This window comes from Corvus cornix, chromosome 21 (assembly GCF_000738735.6).
Source record: "Corvus cornix cornix isolate S_Up_H32 chromosome 21, ASM73873v5, whole genome shotgun sequence".
In the NCBI taxonomy this organism is placed as follows: Eukaryota; Metazoa; Chordata; class Aves; order Passeriformes; family Corvidae; genus Corvus; species Corvus cornix.
This window is the reverse complement of record NC_046350.1, coordinates 5363221-5386491: the sequence shown is the minus strand read 5'-3', so window position 1 is coordinate 5386491 and position 23271 is coordinate 5363221. Positions and strand designations below refer to the sequence as shown.

The window sequence follows — 23271 nt, the reverse complement described above, 5'->3', positions numbered from 1 at the left end:
GTGCTAGGAAGGGGCCAGGCAGGGAATGGGCCAAGCCTTTTATGGAATCATGGAATCCTTAGGGTTGGAAAGACCCCTGGGATCACAGAACCCGTGCAGGTTGGAAAAGACCTTTCCAATCACGGAACCATGGAATGATTTAAGGCTGGAAAAGCCCTCCTGGATCATGGAATCCAACCCTTAACCCAGCACTGCCGTGGTCGCCACCGAGCCATGCCCCAAGTGCCACCTCCGCGGGATTTTGGGACACCTCCAGGGATGGAGACTCCACCAATTCCCAGGGCAGGATTCCCTGTGAATCCCACACTTCTCCAAGGCCATGCTGCTCCAGGGATTAGCTTTGCCTGGATGCTCTCCCCCAGCGCTTCCCAGTATTCCCAGTGTGCCAAGGATCACGGCCACCAGCACTGGGCATCCTGGAAGGGACCCTGGATGGTTTATTGGGATTTGTCCTGCTGGGATATCCCAGACCTCACTCCCAGGCTCAGGGAAGATGGGATGCGAAACAGGAATAGCTGGGGAAGAGGGATTTTGGGAATCCCACCCCAAATTCCGGTGAGGAAGAGGACGAGGGGCTGCAGTCCTGGATCAGAGCAGGATCCCATTATCCTGCCGTGGGAATGCTGAACGGGTTGGAGGAGGCAGAGCTGCGGGCTCGGTGCTGGAATCAGGAGGGAATGGGATGAGCAGGCTGCTGATGGAGAGGGATGAGGGATGTCATTCCAGGGTCTCCATGGAACAATTGACAGGGAATTTTCTCCGGAGTTAAGTCCCGGGAAGGAAGGCAGCTGCCCTACATGGGACTCCGGCAACGGCAATTCTCCGAAGGGAAAGGGAAATGAATTTTAATGGGATCTTGAAAGACTTTAAATTTTCATGTCCCCGTCAATTATTCAGGAAAAGCGGAAAAGTGACTTAAAAGCGGCGTAAAGAGCAGAGGAGAAGGAGAGGCCGCGTGGATTCCTGCAGGGGATTTGCCTTTTGCTCCAGTGCAGGGAAACTGGGACACCGGACACGGGAGTTTAGGGCTGAGGAAGCCTGCTGCACTGGCATTCCAGGATGGGCACTGGGATTGGGATTGAGAAAACGGGAGAGTGGGAGCAGGAAAAAGCAGGAGAATGGATAAAAAACCAGCGAAGCAGGAGCGTGGATAAAGGCCTGGCAAAGCAGGAGCAGGGACAAAGCAGGGCATCCTCAGGAGAGCCCTCCGGCCGTGCCCCCCTGCCCGCGGCGGCCACCGCGGCTCCTCCCCGCTGCTCCCGGGCTCGGGGGGCTCCTGGGGGGCTGCCCAGCGTCCTGCCCGTGGCACAGCTTTTCCTCGGCCAAGGCTGGCTCCCGTCCCGCTCCGTGCCCGCTGTCCCCCCGCTGTCCCCATCTGTGCGCGGGGCTGCGTCGCTGTCCCCGGCCGGCTGCTCCGGCCTCGCCGCCCTGCGCGGGTGCCCCAGCGCTGCTCGGGGGGCTCGGCAGCACAAACGGGGCTTTGATTCCCGCTGCCGGGAGCTGCCAGGCCTGGCTCCCTTCCCAGGAAACAGCGCCGGGCTCCAACAGAAGCGGCCTTTGTGTGAGCGCCGGGGCTGCGCTGGGGACGGGGGACACCGCTGGGAATGGGGGACACCGCCCCACTGGGGACAGGGGACACCGCTGGGAATGGGGGACACCGCTGGGAATGGGGGACACTGGGAATGGGGACACCACCCCACTGGGGACAGGGGACACCGCTGGGAATGGGGGACACCGCTGGGAATGGGGGACACCACCCCACTGGGGACAGGGGACACCGCCCTGATGGGAATGGGGGACACCGCTGGGAATGGGGGACACCGCCCCACTGGGAATGGGGGACACCGCCCCACTGGGGACAGGGGACACAGCCCCACTGGGAATGGGGGACACCGCCCCACTGGGAACGGGGAGCCCCACTGGGGACAGGGGACACCACCCTGATGGGAATGGGGACACAGCCCCACTGGGAACGGGGAGCCCCGCTGGGGACAGGGGACACCGCCCTGATGGGAATGGGGGACACAGCCCCACTGGGAATGGGGACAGAGCCCCGCTGGGAACGGGGGACACAGCCCCGATGGGAACGGGAGACACTGCCCCGCTGGGAACGGGGAGCCCCGCTGGGAACGGGGGACACCGCCCCGCTGGTGGCACTTGAGGAGCCCGGGAGATCCGCGCATCGCCACCGCGCCGTTCTCACCAAAAATAAAGCGAGTGCAGCTCCTCCTCTGACCCCAGCCCGGCGTTGTGCCCGGCAAAGGCGCCTTTGTCCCCAGGGCTGCGGGAGGAAACGGGGCCAGAGCGGCCGGGGTTGTGCCCCAGCCGGGATCGGGGTTGTCCCGGTGTCGGGAATGGCGCTCGGGACACGGATGTTGCTCAGGGAGGTGCCGAAGTGATGGCACCACAAAGGGCTGGTGCGGCTTTGTGTCCTCACAGCTCCGTCCTGTCCCTGAGGGATGCGTGGAGTGAGATTCTGGTGGGATTTAGGATCCGGGGAGCTGCTTCCTGGGATTTGCTGTCTGTAATCACCTCCCTTGGAGCCCTCAGTGGGCCTGGGGACGGCTCAGCCTGCCGGGATCCAGCACCGGGGGGACAGCAGGATGGCTCTGCTTCCCTCTGCTCCCCGAGGAGGGATCAAATCCAGCGCTGGTGGGGTGCAGGGAGGAAAATCGTGGAGAGGTTTGTGCCATAAATTGGGAATTCTGCGGTGGTTTTCCGTGGAGAAGTGGGAATTCAGCACGAAAACCAAGAGATGATTTAGGGAAGAGGTGGAAAATTGCCCCTGGTGTGGGGAACTCGTGCAGCACAGGAAAATCTTGGCTCTGGATGCCACAGGGCCTTGGAAAGGTCTTGGATCTCATCCAGTCCCTGCAGAAATTGTGAAACCTGCCTTGGTTTGGGTCTCCCTGCTCCGAGCCTGTTCCCTGCAAGGATCTGCCAGCTCTGATCTCTTGGATTTGTCCGCTCCAGCCCTGCAATCCATGGAAAACCGCTCCACAGGTGGAGCACGGGGATGGCTGGGGTGGGGAAGCCTGGAGCTGCTGCCACGTCCCCGACCAGCCCCGGGCTGTGGGGTGGGAGCTCCCGGAGTGCCCCGTGCGCGTTTTCCCCCTCTGGAAGCCGGGAGGGTGCAGGGCACGTAACTGTGAGCCCATTTCACGAATCATTTGGCCGCGATGAGGCAGGAAAGTGGGATTTAGGCGGAGTTTTTCCAGCTTAATCTGCCGGGATGGGATCAGATCCCTCAGCCCCCGCTGAACAAACTTTCCCTGCCGCCAATCCCAAACGTTTGTGCAGCACAAACTCTGCCCTGAGGGGTTTTTTTTTCCCCTTGTCCCGGACCCACGGCAGCTCCTTCCGAGTGTTTTTGGTGGTGGCGGAGAGGGGAAACCTCAAATCCTCGCGAAGCAATTACCGCTAATGAGACACTTCCTACACATCTGGTTCCAATCCTGGCAGCGTTTCGGGGACTTTCGGAGCTTGGGAAGGGAGGAAGGTGGAGGAATCCCGGCCTCTTCCTCTCCCTCCTTCCCGGCGTGGCTCTGGGGATGCTCCCATCCCAATCCCAATCCCAAAATCGCGGCTCTGCAGGGAGGCGGGCTCGCAGGACGCTGATGCGCTGCCAGTTGATTGATCTGTGTCTGAGAGTGGGTGTAACGTGCTTAATTAGTGTGTAATTAACAACAGCGCGGCCCCAGACTCCCGAAAATTCCCGAATTCATTGCCGAGCGCCAGGAAAAGGGAGGAATTCGTGGGCCGCGTTTGCGGAGGGATTTCAGTATGAAGTTGCTGGGAGCTGCTTGTGGCTATCCCGACTTTTCCCAGCCCCTGGACACTCCCAGGTGAGGAACACCCACCCCAATCCCATTCCCTGGAAGGCAGCAGCTTCCCTTCCGACGGAAAACCGGGAAAGGGGCTCTCTGCCCTGCCCATGATTGCTCTGAAGCCACTTCCCAGAGCCTCCTTTCCAGGCCGGGGATCTCCAGGCAGGGTTTTCCCAAGGAACAACATGCCTGGCTGAGCTTTGCCCCGTGCTTTGGCAGGGAAGTGGCCCGGGAGAAACGCTGGGAGTGACTCAGGAGCCGCCTCCGGGGGGTGGCCACACGTGGCTTCCCAGCAGTGCCACTTGTCCCAGACACCCGGAGTGACTCAAAGGCACATCCTGGGTGACTCGGGAGGGAAGGGAAGGGAAGGGAAAAGCAGGGAAGGGCAGCTTTGTTCCGGTACCATCCTCCTGCCCTGCCTCGCTTCCCAGGAATATTCCCTGCTCCGAGCGCGGAAGCGTTCCACAGGCGAGTGCCTGACCTTGGAACGGAGCCTCCCGCTCTCCTTTCGGGTTTTGTTTTATTTAATCCCGAGTAAAACAAACTTCTCTGCCTCTCCTTGATGTTCTCAGCGGCCTCGCGGAGCCGCAGCTCCGTGAAGGGGAAAATCAAAGCCCCGGGAATTCTGCTGGAGTTGAAGGGAGGGTCAGGCTCGGGGGTGGCTCGGCTCAATTGCACTTTTGTTCTGAAAATCAGAGGGGAACGTCTGGGCCCTGCTGGGCTGGGGGGGCTCCGAGGGACAGGGATGAACGGGAATTGTGTGGGATGGGGCTGGAGTGTCCATCCGGAGCTGTGGGGGGATGTGGCTGAGCACAGGAGAGGTCTGGAGTCACCCTCGGCTTGTGGCTCTGTGGGGTCAAGTGTCCAGTCTGGCTGGGAGGGTCTCCTGAGGGACAGGGAGCCATGGGATGGATGGGAATTGTGTGGGAAGGGGCTGGGATGTCCATCCGGAGCTGTGGGTGGATGTGGCCGAGCACAGGAACGGTCTGGAGTCCCTGTGAGTGACCCCTGGCTTGTGGCTCCTCAGGGCCAAGTGTCCAGTCTGGCTGTGGGGGCATCCCAGGGCCCTTCTGGGATCGTGTCCCGCAGCCCTAAATCAGCGCCAGCAGAAAGGAAGAGAGAGGGGAAAAAAACAGCTGGAAAATATCCCAGAGCAGCCCAGGTTATTTTGGGATTTTGGATTTATAAAAAGAGGAAGGAAAACAGAAGCGAGAGCCGAGCCCCCGTGGCCTGGGGCAGGTGGAATATTTGTGGCCGGCTCGGAGTTCCAGCTCTGCCTCCCTCAGCTCCGGCCCCTCTAAATTCAAATTATGGGGATGGTGCTGCCTCCATCCGTGCTGCTGTCACCTGGCAGAGGAGGTGGCACCTCTGGCCCATCCCTCCATCCCTCCCTCCATCCCTCCCTCCATCCATCCATCCCTCCCTCCCTCCATCCATCCATCCCTCCATCCTTCCATCCCTCCATCCTTCCCTCCCTCCCTCCATCCCTCCCTCCATCCATCCACACCCCTGGGGCTCTGTGAATACAAGAGAGGGGCCAGGGGTTGGATTCCCCCCGTGGGATGGGGACCCCGCTTCCACAGGCAGCATTCCATGCTGGTCGCGGGAGTTCCCCGATTCCCTGGATGGACAATCCAGGCTCCTCAGGGCTGTTGAAATGCTCAGCTGCCAACCCTGGCCCTGCTCTCTTGTCGCCTCTGCCGAGACCTCGTTTCATCCCCTGTTCCACTTCCCTCAGCCCCAAAAGTGCTTCCAGCCCTCTCCTTCAGAGGGGAGGGATCAGGCTGGGATGGGAGAGGGAAACATTTGAAGCCGTGACAGCTGCAGGTTTAGCTCCTGACTGTGGTTTGCTTTTAGAAATTCATCCCTTTGCCCAGGAAATCCGTGGAATTTAATGGTTAATGGGAGTTCTGCGCCTGGGATATTCCCCAGCAGCTCCTCGAGTGCCAGCTCCTCGTGGATCAGATCCAGCGTGGTCAGGGTGGTCAGGAGTCACTGCTGGGATGCTCCTGGTGGGATTTGTGCTGTGCTTGGCGCGGTTTTGGTGTCCTGGAGCTCTTTCCCCCTCGTTTTGCTGAGCAGGATTTGTGTGTGGGATCATTGGGATCAGCAGGATCCGGCTGTTTCCTGGCTGCCGGCGGATTTGGGAGCTCCTTGTGCCACTCAGACGTGTTCAAATCCGTGTGCTTGGGGTTGGGGATGGGAATGGCCTCCCGAAGTGAGGGTTAACAGGGGAAGAGCTGGGGTTTTCTGGGTGAGTTCTGGGGTTTTCTGGGTGAGCTCTGGGGTTTTCTGGGTGTTGCAGCCGAAGGCAGCAGTGCCAGTCCTGCTGTCCCTCTGCCCCTGGTCCTTCCCAGCTGGATCTGGACCATGTGGATGTCCCCAGGGCACAGCTTGGCCTTGGATTCCCTTCCAGGGCCTGCTGCACGTGGGGAAAAGAACCCAGGTCTGTTCCCTGGGAGTTCCTTTTCGCCTGTGAGATTTGGATCGCTGGGAAGAGGGAGAAAGAATTCCTCGATCCTGCCTGGATGTGGGGCAGGATCCAGCCTGGAAAGGGCTGGGAGAGACACCTGGAAGCACCTCAGGTGGCGGAGGGGGCTTGGGGAGGCGGAAAGCTTGGGGGCCGCTCCTGTTTTCCTGCTTCTAACTGATTTCTTCTCTCCTTTTTCTCCTCCCCTGCTTTCTAAAGAACATAGGAAGCTTCTCGCCGGTAAGTGGTGGGGGTGTCACACCAAAAAAAAAAAAACAACCCCAAATTCCCATTTTCTCCATCCACTGGCTTAGTCCCTGTCATTCCCATCCCTCGGGATGTGCTGGAGCAATAGGAGCCTCCTGAGGTGTGCAGCACCCCCGGCCCCTCGGGGCTGTGCTCACACCTCCGAGCCACTATTGCTGTTAGATCACAGTTTGGGGAGCTCCCGGCTCTTCCCTCCTTCCCTCCTTGGGTTTGTCCCCGGTTTGTCCCTGGTTTGTGGTGGTGGCACTGATCCCCCGGAGCGCTGGGGGTGTGGAACTGTGATCTAAGGACTCCTCACGTAGCGCTTGCCTCATCTTCCTCTCCATCCTCAGCCTCTCACCTTCATCTGCGGCCTGGGGAGGGCGGGCGGAGCTCTCGGAGCTCGAACTGGGGCAAACTGGGAGGACTGGGCTGCCGAGCTGGCCTGGGGGGGGGGGGGTGGTTTGGAAGGAGGGAATTCCTGTCCTTGTCCTGGCTGAGCTGGGGAGCTCCAGGTGTGGGGCAAACGGAGCAATTCCTTGGGAATCTCCCAGGAAAAGCGAGGGAGGTGTGGCAGGACCAGCGGGGATGGGCTGGAGCTGGAGGAGGGTGGGCTCACACCGCGTACGAGGAAGAAATTCTTACAATGAGGGTGGCAAAACGCTGGCACAGGGTGCCCAGAGGAGCTGCCCCATCCCTGGAAGGGTCCAAGGCCAGGCTGGACGGGGCTCGGTTGCCAGAGGAGCCGAGGAGAAGGGATTGAGCCAGGAGTGCCCCAGATTCGGGCTTGGAGCTGCTCCTCTTCCCACTTTTCTGCTCACCCCAGGACCTTTAGGATCGCTGCTGACCCCAAAGCAGCTTTTTGGGGTGGTGTGGGGTGGGGCAAAGCTGTGCCAGCTCAGCTGCCCTCGGGTGCCAAAGGAGCCAGGGAGAAGGGATTGAACCAGGAGTGCCCCAGATTCGGGGTTGGGGCTGTTCCTCTCCCCACTCTCGAGCTCCTGTGCTCACCCCAAGACTTTCAGGTTTGCTCCTGACCCCACAGCAGCTTCTGGGGTGATTTGAGGTGGGACAGAGCCGTGCCAGCCCAGCTGCCCTTGGGCTGGGCATTGTGCTGGCAGTGCCAAGCCCCTGGAGCCGGGGAGAAGGGATTGAACCAGGACTGCCCCAGATTTGGGTTCGGGGCTGTTCCTCTTCCCACTCTCGAGCTCCTGTGCTCACTCCAGGACCTTTAGGATCGCTGCCGACCCCACAGCAGCTTTTTGGGGTTGCACAGAGCTGTGCCAGCTCTGCCCCCGAGTGCCAAAGGAGCCGGGGAGAAGGGGTTGACCCAGGAGCGCCCCAGCTGTGGAGGGAGCTCCGAAAACCGCTGCTCCTGGGGTTTCCACCCAAATTTCCTGGGAAGCCGCACGCTCCCGGCCGCGGGAGGAGCACGGGGAGCTTTTCCGAGCCGACAGCATCCTCTGCTGGCTGCCGCTTCCCGGGCCTCCCGCTCCTCAGGGATGCAGGGAATCGATCCTGGTGCCCCTGCTCGGCTCTGTGCGGGTGCCAGGTGAGGCTGGCAGGGGCAGGAGCTGGGGGTTGGCTGCTCCCGGCTCTCCCGGAGCTGGTGGGCAGCTGGAAAAGGGTCTGGATTCCTGCGAATGCTCGCTCTCCTTGCTGTGCCCCATCCAGCGCCCAAACGCCTCTGGGGGCGATTTCCCAGCTGCTCGGGAGGGAAGGGGAAAGGTTTTTTCCCCCCTTTTATCCCACTTCCCCCCCCCTTTTTTCCCCCCCTTCCCCCCTTTTTCCCTCTTTTCCCCCCCTTTTTCCCTCTTTTTTCCCCCTTTTTCCCTCTTTTCCCCCCCCCTTTTTCCCCCCCTTTTCCCCCTTTCCCCCCTTTTCCCCTTTTTCCCCCCTTTTTCCCCCCCCTTTTTCCCCCCTTTTCCCCCCCTTTTTCCCCCCCTTTTTCCCCCCTTTTTCCCCCCTTTTTCCCCCCTTTTTCCCCCCCTTTTTCCCCCCCTTTTTCCCCCCTCCTCTCCCTTTTTTCCCCCTCCTCTCCCTTTTTTCCCCCCCTTTTTCCCTTCCCTGTCCCAGGGCAGGCTCAGGGGTGAATTTGGGTCATTTTTGGGCTCTCTCCGATGCCCGCGAGAGGTGCAGGGAGAGCTCTGCCCCTGCCCAGGGGTGGTGGCCACAGATCCAGGGACAAATCCCCTTGGCTCAGGGATGTGCTGGGCATTCCTGTGTCCCTCCACCCCTTGAGCCCCCGGGGGACTGGAATTGGGGGATTTTGCCGAGCTCCCTCTGCTTTATGGTCTGGGTCTGTGGCAGGAGGAGTTTTCTCACCAGCTGGGCTTTTAGGGCTCTACTGATGGGATTTTGGGGCTCTGCTGATGCGGGTTTAGGGTTCTGGCAGCCCCCCCAACCTGAGCCACCCTGTGGCTGCGGGATGTCACTCATTGCTTTCCCGCTGGGAAGGGATCCGGAGCGCCAGGGACACATCCTAATTTTATCCCGCCGGGGCTTTTCTGCAGGGAAATGCCCCGGGGTGGTTCCATCCCCGTTTTCTGCTGGTTCTTCCTATTCCCACCCACGACATCCCTCACATCCTGCAAGAATCCTGCGCTGCCGGCTGATCCTGGCAGCTGAGCCAGCTGGGAGGATTTGGGAGAGGTTTGGGAGAAGGGATGGCTGAGCTCCGCGCGGGGAGAGCCTGAAGGCTTGGACCAGTCGCTCCCGGTCACTCCCAGTGGCTCCAGTAGCCTCACGAGGCTCTCTCTGGTGGAGGGAAACAGCAACCACCAGATAATAAAAGTTCAGGGCGGGTTGAAGTGTTGGAAAGGTCCCGTTTGTCCCTGTTTGTCCCCCTGTTTGTCCCCCTGTTTGTCCCTTCCTCCGTGCGGGTCCCTGGAGCTGCCCTGGGCCAGCCCATCCCTGTGCGGGGAGCTGCTCCGGGCTCTGCCCCGCTCCCTTTGGAGCTCCCTGCGGCTCGGCTGGAATTCCCGGCGGCAGGAGAGGGTCGGGAAGGGCGGCAAGGTGGCGGTGTGAGCCCGCGGAGGAGCCGGAGCACGGCCGGGGACCGGGGGGGGACGCACTCGGGGACTTGTCCCCAGCCGCGCCCCGCTGTTCCCCTCTCCTGGCGCTGATCCCGGGAGCGGTGCCCGCTGAGGGGGTGAAATCCTCGCTCGCTCCGCAAAATCCTCCTGGGAATGGGCTCCCAGCGCTCCGTGTGAGCCGCGCCCAGGGCAGCAGCTCGGCTTTGGGAAGGCACCGCTGCCCAGGATGCGCAGAGTCCTTGGAACAGCGGGAATTGCGCGGCTTTAGCTCGGAGCTGCTTCCCCTCGCTCGGGTGGCTTTGGCTTTGCTCCGTGTCCTCTTTGCGGCAGCGTTTTGTCCTTCCAGACCTTCCAAGCTCCGCGGGCGAACCTTGGTTTGAGTTTTCTGGTTTAGGGTTAAAGGTTCTGCTTTTTTAGGGGCGAGGCAGAGCCATCAGAACCTTCCCCTGGCTGGGTGGGATCTGGGGGGTCTCGCTGGGGACATCGCAGTGACGAGGCAGCAGGAGCACAGCTCTGGAGAGCACGGAGGGGTCTGCAGGGCTGGGAGAGGGGGACCTGGAGTCCCCGGGCACCAGATGCATGGCCCACTCCACGCTGGAGCTTTTTCCATCCCTTTCCCAGGCGTTTTCCATCCCTGAGCGCATCTGGAAGGCGCTGCCTGGTCCAGTGCTGGATCCGCTTCCAGACAAAGTTATTAAGTGGGGAAAACCCCTTTTTTTCAGAAGAGGCCGTGCTTATCCAGCCCTCCCTGGAGCGGCAGCGTTCATTGGGAATGTTTATTGGGAATGTTCACTGGGAATGGCGTGAATGAACATCCCCATCCCGCCCCGCACACGCCAGCCCCGGATCCCACTCCCGCTCGCTCCTCTCCCGCGGAGAGCCTTTAAAAGCTCTTTATTTCCAAGCGCTGCTCAGCGGGGAGTCAAAGCTGGGTCCTGCCAAGTGTTAAATGAAATAATTAAAATCCCCGCGTTTCTCCCCCCCGTCCCGCTCCTCTCGCCGGTAATTAGCCGGGAAAACTGCGGGAGGGGATGGGGAAAGGAAGAAGGAGCGAACGCCTTCTGCAGGCTCCCTCCTCCTCCTCCTCCTCCTCATCATCATCCTCCTCCTCCTCCTCCTCCACCTCCCCGGAGGAAGCAGAAAACGGCTCTGCAGGCCCTGGGTGCTGTCAGATAAATCCCAATTAGCTCCCTGCCAAACAGGATTAGCGGGAAGGGAGCCAGGTGGGGAATCAGCCTGGCAACAGCAGGAGCTGGGTGAGGAGGGGGTGACTGACAGCTGTCAATCATCTCCCAAAGCAGCTCCGATTTTTTTTTTTTTGCGTGCTTCAGGCTGGAATCTGGGGAGGCAGAAATGGGAAGGAATTTAAGCCGAGGCCGCTGCTGGTGCCGTCCCTTCCCGAGGGACTGGAGCGTGTGAGGCTCCCGCTGCTCACAGTGCCCGGGAGCTGCGTCTCCTGCCGGCTCCAGGCTCCGGGAACAGCGGGATAATCCCTCCCCTCTGCCCGGCTCCTCCAAGCCAGCTGCCCCCAGCCCCTCCTGTGCCACCCTTGGCACCCCAGCTGTGACAGAAACGCAGCCAGGAGTGGCACCAGCTCTGAGCTGCCCGCTGGCCACACGCAGCCCTGGGTGCACGGAGCACTTCCACGAAAAATCCGGGCAGGGGGATGTGGATTAGCTGGGAGATGATGGATTTTTGCCCGGAGCAGGGGAAGAGAAGCTTCGTGTGAGGGGTTCAGTTGGCACCTGGCCCTTGTCCCTCCCTCCTCCCTCCTGGCAGCCGCGGGGACTTTGTGCCTCCTGTCCCTCAGCGGTCCCCTGGACAGCCGGAGGCCGCTCCCAGGAGGAGGAGGAGGAAGGAGAGGAAGGCTGTCGGTGCAGGGGGGATGATGGGCAGTGGCTGAGGGATGAGGGATGAATCCATCCCTGCTCCATCCAGAGATAAATATCCAGGTTCTGGGCAGGCAAACCGCCCTGGATCCCTGGATTCGCTGTCCCCAGCTGCCCTCTCCGGAGCCAAAGGTGGCTTTTATGGTTTTTCTTTTGTTTTTATGGCCCTTTTTTCTGTTTTTATGGCCTGTTTTTTGCCATTATGTCCTTTTTTTTTTGCTTGGCTGGCTCTTGCTGGGTTGTCCTGCCTGGCCCTTCATTCCCCACGGACACATCCCAAGCTGTGGGAAGGGCTGGATGTTCCTGGCTGGCTGAGGGAGCAGGTGGCACATGGGGTGTCCCTGCTGTCACTGTCACCAAAGATGTGGCCAGGACGTGGCAGCTGGACAGGGGCTCTCCAAGCAGCCGGCTCTGGGGACAGGGACACTGATGGACAAAAATGCCACCCCACACGGACAGGCCAGGCAGGTGTGGGGTCACCCCAGGGCAAACAGATTCTCGGATTGTCAAATCCCATCCCAAATCCTCGCAAGGGGCGCGGTGTTTGTCTTTCCTAAGAGGATGAGGAGCCGGTCTGGCCGTGCTGGAGCTGGAAGCTCCGGGACACAAAGGCTGCTCAGATCCACGCGGGGCTGCCCCTAAAAGCGGCCCCGCAATGGCTGGAGGGGACAGAGCCCCGCAGACCTGGGAAGAAAGGGCCGCCTGTGCCGGGGTGATTTGCATGTGAAAACACGAGCGGGGAGGATGCAAATGCCCGCGCTTCCCTTTGGGAATTGTTCAAAGCCAGGCCTTGGGCCCTATCCTGGATTGCTGGGGGAGCTCTGAAGCCCTGCCCGGATGGAACAGGGATGGTCCCGGAGCGGTGGCAGCGGGGCAGGGCCCGGGTGAGGGCATCGGGCAAGGAATTCGGCAGCTGTGTGCCAGGAAGGATGGAGGAGAAGGGAATGGAAGGATGGAGGAGAAGGGAATGGAAGGATGCAGGAGCTGGGAGTGGAAGGATGCAGGAGCTGGGAGTGGAAGGATGGAGGAGCTGGGAGTGGAAGGATGCAGGAGCTGGGAATGGAAGGATGGAGGAGCTGGGAATGGAAGGATGGAGGAGCTGGGAATGGAAGGATGGAGGAGAAGGGAATGGAAGGATGGAGGAGCTGGGAATGGAAGGATGGAGGAGCTGGGAATGGAAGGATGGAGGAGAAGGGAATGGAAGGATGGAGGAGAAGGGAATGGAAGGATGCAGGAGCTGGGAGTGGAAGGATGCAGGAGCTGGGAGTGGAAGGATGGAGGAGAAGGGAATGGAAGGATGCAGGAGCTGGGAATGGAAGGATGGAGGAGCTGGGAATGGAAGGATGCAGGAGCAGGGATGGGAAGGATGGAGGAGCAGGGATGGGAAGGATGCAGGAGCAGGGATGGGAAGGATGGAGGAGCAGGGATGGGAAGGATGGAGGAGCTGGGAAGGGAAGGATGCAGGAGCTGGGATGGGAAGGATGCAGGAGCTGGGATGGGAAGGATGCAGGAGCTGGGAGTGGAAGGATGGAGGAGCAGGGATGGGAAGGATGCAGGAGCTGGGATGGGAAGGATGCAGGAGCTGTCATGGAAAAGATGCAGGGGCAGGCTGAGCTGGCTACCAAGTGACCAAGCGGAGCAGAGGAGCAGGGCTCGTTTTTTGGGAATGTCTCGGATCCTTGTGCGATGCTCCAGGAGCTCCCAAGTGGTGCCTGGGGAGGCCTCTGGAGCAGTGACAGGGATTGGAGTTCCTGCTTGGAAAGGCAAATGTGAGGGGGGCTCCAGCCTCTCCCTGGCAGAGGGTTCTGAGGGGGCTCCTGCGGTGGATCCCGGTGGGAAGAACGGCTTGGAGAGAGTTTCCTGCTGAGCCCTCGTCGCTCCTGGGCTCTCCGAGGCTCTCCCAGCCTTTGTGTGAGTGTGAGGGGAACTTCCCAGGGGTTCACACCTCTCTGCGCCCGGGGCTCTCTGGGTGTTTGGGGTGCAGCCCGTGCCTCCCAGTGCTGGGATCATCGGGATCGTGTTCTGCCAGTCCCCAGGGAACCGGGCAGGTTTAAAGAGGAGCAACCTTGAGGTTTTTTCCCCTCTTTCCTCTGCTTTTCTTCTTCCTTGGAATTGCACCTCGGGACCGCCAGGATGCTCCCAGCCCCTGGAGAGGAGCGGGGCGGCTTCGTGGGTGGCCGGGGAGCAATTTGTGTCCATCCCACAGGAAGCTGGAGGCTCCTGGAGCCAGGGGTGCCCTGATAAGGACCACCCAGTGTCCCCCGCGTGTGGGAGGGGAGGGTGGGTGGGTGGGTGGATTCCGTAATGTTTGTGTCCCTCGGGCTCCAGGCGCATTGCCAAGGTGAGGGGAGGATCCTTGGAAGGGCTGGGAGGGGAAGCTGCCCCTGGCAAGGGTGATCCTCCCAAGTTGTTGCCTTTTGGAGGGGTGGGAAGCAGGAATTCAGTGGGAAGCAGGAATTCTGCGTTCTCTGTGACCCCAGCACCTTCCTCCTGAGGGGTTTCGTGCTGCCCAGTTCCTCCCTGCTGAGGAAGAGCTCTGAGAAATGACCCAGCAGGTCCTGGTGGCCCAAATGTGGGCTGACAGCGGCAGGGAACGGCTTGCGGGGCGCTGTGTGTGTGTTTTGCCAGGAATGCTGTCCTGGCAGAGCCTCCACTCGAAGGGAGGGCAGAGTGAGCTCCTGGCAGCCTGGAATTGGCATGCGGGCACCAGGAATCCCTGCCCGGGGCTGTGGCACGGCTCTCACCCCATTGTCGGACCTTCACTTTTGGCCCTGGCCTCCCTCTGGCTTTCACCCGGCTCTGCTGGTGGCACCTTTCCCATCCTGGCTGGCAGCGTCCTGCCCGAGGGAAGCAGGGAAAGGGCAGGAGCCCGCAGGGAGGGGACAGTTCATTCCCTGCGGTCCCAGCACTGGGTCCTGGTCCTTCTTCCGGCTGCTTTTGGGCAGGCTGTGCCCAGTCCGTGCCCCTCTCTCGCCAAAAACGTCCTAAAAAAATCATAACGGGGGTTTTTCTGCTCTCCCGCGGCTCTGCCGTCCCCGGGGGTCTCTCGGGGGGCGATGCCGGCCGAGGCGTGAGCGCTCTCTCCGCCTCCCGGCATCTCGAGTGCGCGGAGGGGCTGGGCCGGGGGCGCTGAAGCCCCCACCCCTCCCACCCCCCCGAGCCCTTCCACCCCCCTCCCACCCTTCCCAGCCCATCCCGGGGGGCTGCCGGGGGTCGTGGGGGGGGTCCCCGGCGGGGCGGAGCCGCGCTGCCCGCGCCGTGTCCCGGGGGAGCGGCTCCTGCGCGACCCCCGCCGCCCCCGCTCTTTGTCTGCGCCGCGCCCCTGCGCCCCCGTTCCCCTTTGTTGGCGCTCGGAGGGGCTCGCTGTGCCCCCCCCTCGCCGGGGTCGAGCCGAGGGGCGGGCGGAGGGAGGGATGGAGGGAGGGGGGGCAGCTCCGGGGCGTGGGGGCGGGCGCTCCGGGCTCGCCTCCGCGCTGCCGGCTCCCTTGTCTGACGCTGCGCGGGGGGCGCACGGAGACCACCGGGATTAAGGATCCACCCTCCCATCCCACCCTCCCACCCAGCCAGGCAGGGCGGCCGCCGCTCCCAGCGCTCCCCCGCCGCTCCATGCCGGGCTCCGAGCGGAGCTGGGGTCTCGCCGGGAAGGGCTGGCATGTCCCAGCGGCGTGAGGCGGGCAGCTGGCCCCCTCCGGCGAGGGTCCCGTGCCCAGCGGGCCCAGCCGGGCCCCTTCCCGCTGGCCGGAGGGTTGGGAAGGTGCCGGAGAGCCGGCGCTGGGCTCGGCTGGGCAGGGGCGGCGAGGGAGCGGGGATGGAGCTGCCGCGGCTCTGAGCGGAGCCTCGGAGGGGGAGAGGGAGCGGCTGCCTTCGGCTGGAGCGTGGCACGACTGAGCTGCACCTCGGGCTGCTCCCGGAATCCCGGGGAGTCTTGGGCTGCTCCCGGAATCTTGGGTTTCTCCCGGAATCTTGGGTTTCTCCGGGAATCTTGGGTTTCTCCGGGAATCTCGGCTGCTGCCGCCTGCGAGGACCTGCGGAGGGTCAGAGGCTGCCGGAGCTGTCCCGGAGGAGCCGCTGGACAGCGGAGGGAGCTCCGCGTTGCCGGAGCGAGGTCGGCGCGGATGTGAGAGGATATCCCGGAGGATACGGATATTCCCGAGCCTGGGAGGGCTCCTGTCCCAGCGCTGCCGCCGGGAACGCGTCGCCGCCGTGACATTCCCACCGTTCCCACCCCAGCAGCGGCTCGTCCTTGTCCTGGTGGGCTCGGCCGCGGATTCAGAGCTTTCAGCGCCGGGATTTGCGTTTGCTTTCTGCGGGCAGGTGTGGATTGACACCCTCCGGGCTGGACCAGGGGCTCGCTGAGCCCTCCGGAGCGGGCTGGGAGCTGTCCCCGCGGCTGCGCCACTGCCATGGCAGCGCCGGGCACAAACTCCTGAAGGTGCCCTCAGCCCGGCTGCGAGCCGAGATGGGAACCTCTGGGACAACTTAGGCTGCCGAAAACCAGCGGGGAGGGGGGGAAAGGGATCCATGCGAGCCTCGTGGCGACCCTTCTGGGCTGGCTGGCCGGCGGGCAGGCTGTGACACCGAGCATGACAGCGTGCCAGTACCCCATGGCGCCGGGAGCCCTGGAGCGGGACCGGCTGTACCAGCACAAGGTGTCCCTGGTCGTGCGCTACTTCATGATCCCCTGCAACATCTGCCTCATCCTGCTGGCCACCTCCACGCTGGGATTCGCCGTGCTGCTCTTCCTCAATAACTGTAGGTGTCCCTGGAGCAGGGGAGGGCGAGGCAGGTGGCGTTTGGGGGGCTCCCGGTGCTGCCAGCGCGGCTTTTCCTGGAGCTCCTCGCTCCGATGGGGACAATCCAGGGATTGCCAGCTCCCTGCGTGGCTCTGCCCCACTTTCCCCTGTCAGATGCTGGCCCAGAGCTGTGAGGGCGGCTGTGCGTGGGCCAGCCCAGCTCCTGCCCGCTGCTGCTCCCGGCAGGGTCCCACCCCAAATCCCGGTGTGCTGGGGGTGATGATCCGGGGAGATGTGAGGATTTGGGCAGGGCTGGTGGGAGGTGAGGGGCAAAATGGGCTCCTGCATGGAGCCCTGCCCTGGCTCAGGAATTCTGGTGTTCCCTCATTCCCAGCAAACTGCTGGACCTTGGAGCCCTACAAGAGAGTGGGAAGTGTGTATCCCAGGCTGCTCCAGGATCCTTGCTCTGAGGAATCAGCAAACAGGGTTTTTTTTTCCCCTGAGGTTTGGCTGTTAATCTGATCCTTGGTGCAGCTGAGTAGATCCCACCCTTGGGTGTGGATGCATCCAGGTATTCCTGTCAGGCTCCGTCACCTCCTGCCGGCACGGCTGCTCCCCTTCCCGACGCCTGTGGAGGAAAATTCCATCATCCAGGGCTGGCTTTGACCTCCCTGAGCTGGGAAGTGCCGAACACCTGCTGTGGGAAAAGCCCACGGAGGGCAGGCAGATCCTCCAGCCCAGCTTTGGGATGCGCTGCCGATTCCCTGGGTTGGGAATAAACGCTGGGAAACACACGGATGGCTTCAGGGAGCCGGGCAGGAGCAGGGCCAGGTGATGGAGCGTGGTGGGGCGGGGTTATCTCTGCACGGCCTGGCTCTGCTGCCCTGGGTACATCACAAATCCCAGGCTTTGGGTGTTTCCCGTTCAGGATTTTGGAGCCTGAGTGGAGCTCAGCTCCCCCCTGCACCCCCAAACACAGAGGGGTGGCAGGTGACAAGGTGTGACCCTTGCCTGGGCCCTGTGGTCACACCCACGGCAGCTTTCACCTCCTGCCACCCCTCTCTGCCACTTTTTGGAGGCCTCAGCATCCCCGCTGCGCCCTGCTGGGGGATGACCTGCTGAGTCCGTGGCCAGGGGTGTGTTTGGGGTGACCCACAGCAGGATCGGCCTCACAGCCCCCGGGAGCTGGGGCAGGACAGGCCGAGGGCACATCCCAGCCCTGCCAGGCGCCGGGGGCTGCTCCCACATCCCACACCAGAGACGCTCCATCGATACCTGGGCTCCCAAACCGGCTTTTGGTGAGCCCAGCTCCCGTTCCTGCCGCTCCCTCCCGGCTCCAGCACCTCCTGGGAGTCAAACCTGCTCGGGAAGGGAGGAAACACCACCTCAAGAGAGGGCTGGGGGCAGGAGAGGAGGGGTTGTGCCCAGGAAGCTGTGACAGCTCCGTGTTTTTGTTCCCTTGCAGACAAACCCAACAGTTACTTCACGCAGACGCCGCCGCCGCCGAGGGATGGTGAGTGCAGAGCTGTCCCTGTGCCCGGGGGGATGTTGGGGACAGCAGGAGCCTCTCCAGCGCTGCCCTTTCCCTCAGGGAAAAGTCTCCCGAGCCCCCGATCCGTTTGAGCCCCCCAGCACATCCCTGCCAGCGCTGAGGGACGCGGGGTTTGGGTGAGGAGCGAGGGCAGGAGTCCCTCAGTGCTCCCTTTCTCCAGGGGTTTTCCCAGCTGGAAGCAGGGGAAGGCTGCAGAAGGTCCTTCCCTGGAAGCCCCTGCAGGCTTCCATTTGCCCTGGGCCATCGTTGCCTCTGGAATTGCCTCTCCCACCTTTCCTCTGGTTTCGCAGAGGAGGAACTTTGGTGGGTTTTTATTTTTAATAATGATGCTCTTATCAGCTTCAGGAGCTGCTGGATGCAGGGCAGGCAAGCCCAGGCTGAGATAAAACCATCACAGGAGCTTTGTTCCCTTTAAAAACCAGGCTTAAAACCCCTGCCTTTGCTGGCAGGCTCTGCCTCCACCTCCACGTGCACAGATAAGAGCCCAGCAGAAATCAGCAGCCAATTAATAACCCCGTTGTTGCCTTTTTTTTGCTTTTTTTTCCCCCTGCCTCCCCTGCCGGGGGTGGGGAAGGAGGCGGGGGGAAAAAACGGATGCGAGATAAAAATGTGATTAATCTAAAATTGGCCCGGGGAAGGCATCTCGAGCGCAAAATAAAAACCTCCGTGGGTGGAACTCCTTGCTCAGGGCTCCGAAATACGAACGGCCCGGCCCAGCCAGATGCCAGACTCCCAAAAGATCCCTGGTGCCCCCACAGGAGATGGAAAAAAAAAAAATATCCCACTTTTGGGGGGCTGCCAAGGCTCCCGGGGAGCAAATTCCTGGTGTGGGGTGCAGGAGGCGTTTTGGGGCAGAGGGGGACAGGGGACACGGGAAGAGGGTGGGGAAGGGGATGGGTTTTGCTGGTTCTGCTCGTGCTGGTGGTGCTCTGATCGTCCCTGGGGTGGATTTGATGTGGTTCTGAGTGTCCTCGGCAGGCTGGGACAAGGCTGAGCTTGGGAATGGTTGGGATTGGGCTGAGGTGTGCTCGGGAGCTGGGATCTCATGGCCTGGGTTTGCTCTCAGGTTGCGATAAAGGGCTGTGGGAGCCAGAATTGTGCCCGGAGGTTTGGTGGGGCAGGGTCACTGTCCGGCCTGGCAAAGCCAGAGCTGGGGTTTGGGGTGAAGGAAGGGGCTCCCTGCCCCGAGAGAGGCAGTGGGTGAGGATCAGGTGGGTCCTGGCAGGCAGGGAGTGCTTGGGGACAGCCAGCAGGGCCCCCTGGGCTTCTTCTGGGCTCCCCGAGCGTCGTCACCTCTCGATTTTCTGGGCCAGGTCCTCACCTTCCCCCAGCCTGCCCAGCTCTGCCAGCTGGGGAATCCCCAGTTTGGGATTTGGGATGGCTCTTTCCCCTCCCAGACGGGGCTGCAGAGCTGGGCAGGGTTTTTCCCTCCCTCCCTACCCTGGGCTCTGGCTCTGTGAGGAATTTTGGGGCTCTCTGCATGTGAAAACCTCCCAGGTTCAAACCTCCCTCCCACATGGATTGTCCTGGTTTTTCCCTCCCTTCCTGACCCGGCCTTTCCATGAGCTGCCTCCCATCTGGGCAGGTCCCTGCTTTTGGTACCGTGAGGAATTTGGGGCTGTTTCTGTGTGTGTTGGGGTGCAGGCAGGTGGGAGCAGCTTCAAACCTCCCTCCCAGGTGGGATTTTCCTGGCCTTTCCCTGCCTCCCTGCTCTTGGCTCTGTGAGGAATTTTGGGGCTCTCTGCGTGTGAAAACCTCCCAGGTTCAAACCTCCCTCCCAGGTGGATTTTTCCTGGCCCGGTTTCAGCAGGAAATGGGTGAAAATGAACAAAACCAGGGCTTTGGGGAGGTGGGGCCGGCGTGTCCCCGAGGGAGCAGAGCCCAAGGAGCGGTGCCTGGGCTCAGCTTTGTGCCGCGGGATCCGGCGGCTCCGAGCTTTTCCTGCCGCTGATTTCGGGCGCCGGTTGATGTCGGGAGGGGGGATGCTCGCCCAGGGATGAATTCCCGGCTCTTCCCGTGGCTCTTCCCAGCGCTCGGAGAGGGATTGGGCGGCTCGTCGTCGCTCCCCGAGGCGCGATGAATATTGATGGCAGCAGGGCTGGGCTGGGCTAGGCTGGGCTGGGGACAGGAGCCGCCAGCGCCAGCCCAGCCGCTCTCCATGGCAACGGGCATCTTGCTCAGGCGGAATTAATGCCCAGCCCGGCCATTCCCGCTGCCCCTCTGGCACAGGGAAAGCCCCAAAAAGTGCCCCCCGCTCATCCCTGGGGAGCAGCGCTGGGCATGGGGGGAGATGCATCCCCCTGCTCCCGGTTTGTGTTCCCGGCTGGAATGCTTTCCATGGCTCCGGCAGGGGAGCTCCCTGCGTTTTCCCCGACGGTTTTTAATCCGTGGAACAGCGCGGGGTTAAAGGGGTGTTTGTCACAGGCACGGAATTCCTCGGTCCGGGCTCTTCCTGGGAATTCCCAGGGCCGGCATGGAATGCTGTGGATGCTCCAGCAGGTTCCAGGGGTGCTCCAAGGGGAGGTTTCTCCACCCCCTCCCTGTGCGGGATTTGGGGCTGTGCCTGGCAGCGTCATTCCTTGGGATCCTTTGCCTGCCTTTTCCCTCTCCCGGTGACACCCGGAGCCGTGGAAGCCGGTCCATCCCACCCTCCCACCCCTGAGCCGTAATTAAGCTCCCAGCTGTGCTTTCCTGATGGTTTTCCTCCAAGGGCTGGGATCCCGCGGGATCTGGAGCTGGGCCAGGCTGGCAAATGCCCACGGTGCCTCCAGCAGGCAGGAATTGCCTCCCTGTTTTCCCAACTTCCCCCTCATCCCTGAGCGCTCCGGGCCTTCCTCAGCCCTTGGCAAGGCTCCTGCTGAGGGGGAAGCTCGAACCGTGTGGTCACCAGAGCCCCTCTGCTGTGCCATTCCCAGTGCCCAGGCGCTGCTGGGATGCTGGGAATACGGGACAGACCTGGCAGGGAGCTGTGAGCAATCCCCAGACCGCTCCAGGAGCTTTCTTCCCCTCTTTTCCGTGCATTGCAGAAGAGCAATGTTGCCGTTCTACTTGTGATTGTTGTTATTAAGCTGCAGAAACATTTGAGTGGGAGAGCTCGGGGCTTCATTAACTCGAGCTCCTCGAGAGCTTGGAGCACTCGAAGGCAGCTTGGAGTTAATCCCTCCTCAATCCGAGCTCCTTCCCGGTGACCTGGGGGTTGTTTCCTATGGGATTTGTCAAGGGAGAGCCCAGCATGGGGAATGGAGCCGCTCTCCATCCTCCCTGCTCTGCACCAGGGGGCTCAGAGGCTGTTTGGGATGGGGAGGGATGGACGAGCTGCTCTGCCTGGAGCTGCATTTGGGGAGGAGGGCACTGGGCAAGGAGCCTTCTCCCTGTGTCCGCACAGCAATTCCTGCATCCCCACCCCAAATCCTGCATCCCCACACTGACTCAATTCCACCATCCCCACACCAATTTCAGCATCCCCAAAACCAACTCCTGCATCCCCTCACCAACTCCTGCATCACTGTTCCGGTCTCCCCACCCCAATTCCAGCATCCCCACCCCAATTCCAGCATCCCCACCCCAATTCCAGCCTCTCCAGACCGATTCCTGCATCCCCAAACCAACTCCTGCCTCCCTACCCTGACACAATTCCAGCATCCCACTCCAATTCCTGCCTCCCCACCCCGGCTCCCCCCTCCCTGGGCAGAGCAGAGCTGTGGGTGGCTCGTGGCCATTCCCAGCATGGCTCGTGGCCATTCCCAGGCTGGCCCTGCCCTTCCCCTCTGCCACGATGGCTCCATCCCGTTCCCAGCTGTCCCTCCAGCCCTGCTGGACATCTGCAGGCGCCGTCGGATGCGGGGAGGTGGAGCCGGTGCCATCTGCCCTGGCAGCTCCTGCAGAGCCCCAGCACCTGCTCGGAGAGAGGCCGAGCTGCCCCTTGGCAGAGGCTGCCCTGCTAACGAAGCTGCGCTAATTAGGGGTGTCTGAGGGGTCAGGTTTGGGGCTGGGTTGGTGTCACTGCCCTGGAGCTGTGGGGTGTTGTTCCTGCAGGAGCAGCTCGGCTCTGGCGCTGCAGAGGGCCTGGATGGGGCCCCAGAGGTTCCTCTCTTGTCTCCTCCCTCCTTTCCCCCTTTTCTTGTGCCATGGAGCTGTGCCAGGGGAGGTTCAGGTTGGATTTTAGGGAAAGGTTCTTCCCCCAGAGGGTGCTGGGCACTGCCCAGGCTCCCCAGGGAATGGTGGCATTCCCGAGGCTGCCAGAGCTCCAGGAGCGTTCGGACACTGCTCCCAGGGATGCACAGGGTGGGATTTTAGGATGTCGGTGCCCTTCCTTTTGTCTGGGCTGCTCAGGGAGAGGCCTGGGTGCCTTTTCCCAATTAGCCAGAGGACAGGAACCCCTCATTAACCTCATCGACCTCCTGCTCTGCTCTCTCCCTGCGGGATCAAAGGTGGATCCTCAGAGCTCCCCTGAGCTGCAGCCGGGGCTCTGAACCCAGGCAGGATTTTCCCTGAGCCTCGATCTCTTCCCAAAGCCCTTTTTGCTTGGGAAAGCTCAGCCTGGGGCTGGGGCAGAGCAGAGGAGCTGCTTTCCCTGCCCATGGAATCGCTCTGGATGCGAACACCGCCGGCAATTATTTCCAGCGACACCTTTGGCTTCCCCTCCCTCCCCGGGAGATGTTTTTATTGTTATTGTTGTTGTTATTTATGATCCTGTCCCTGCTCCAGCACTGCCGAGAGACTCGGCTGGAGGGGGACAATGATCCCTCCTTTTATTCCCTGGCTGCTCCCCCTCATCCCTGGCGGCTCAGGAGCTTTGGGAAAGGGCAGCTCCGAGGATTTTTTTGGCTGCAGACGAGCGCAGATCTTGCTGTTTGCCAAACTCCTCGCTGTGCCCTGAGCCTGTGGCGTGGAGATGATGGATCCAGAGCTCGGGTTTGTGTCCAGAGCTCGGGTTTGGATCCAGAGCTCGGGTTTGGATCCAGGCCCTGCCCTCACCTCCTCCGTGGCCCTGCCGGGCAGCTCCAGAGCTCGGATTTACAAAGGGGAAGGGGTTTAAACAAAAAAAAAGAGGTTTAGGTGGGATCTTGGGAAGGAATTCTTTCCTGGGAGGGTGGTGAGGCCCTGGCACAGGTTATTCCATGGATGTTCCCCCCCTTTTTTGCCCCATTTCCCCCCCTTTTCCCTTCCCCTCCCCTCTAAGGCAGCTCCAAGCCCACCTGGTGATGCTCCCCAGCTCCATTCCCGCTCCCCAGCCCCATTCCTCGGGATAAATCCCGCAATTCCCATTCCCCCGGACGCCTCCCCTGCACCCTCTGATTTTTACAGCTCATCTTTATTTTAACAAAAAAACCCCACCGAGGGGGAAAGAGCAGCGCCGGGAAGTGCGGGAGAGACTCCGACTCCACCCGGAGCTCTTCATAAAAACGATGAATCCCTTCAGATACCGGGCAGGAGAGGAGGAGAGTCCTTTTCCCTTTGATTTCCCGGGATTTATCTCGTGCTGGGTTCGCTGTCGCCGCTCCGGAATCTCCAGGCAAACG

The 23271-nt window shown here is 61.7% G+C and overlaps 1 protein-coding gene across 5 annotated transcripts in view; it reads left to right on the top strand.

Moving 5' to 3' along the window:
• The window catches only part of AGRN (agrin), an 87607-nt gene that overhangs the window by 18503 nt on the left and 45833 nt on the right, over positions 1 to 23271 (top strand). For 2 of the 5 annotated variants that reach the window (XM_039563827.1, XM_039563826.1), the window contains exons 3-4: positions 6517 to 6537; positions 17663 to 17710. In XM_039563827.1, coding sequence (XP_039419761.1) covers positions 6517 to 6537; positions 17663 to 17710 — 69 coding nt within the window. Of the gene's footprint in view, positions 1 to 6516; positions 6538 to 14953; positions 16217 to 17662; positions 17711 to 23271 lie in introns of those variants that run through there. The other 3 variants (XM_039563831.1, XM_039563828.1, XM_039563829.1) reach the window with 2 other exon arrangements.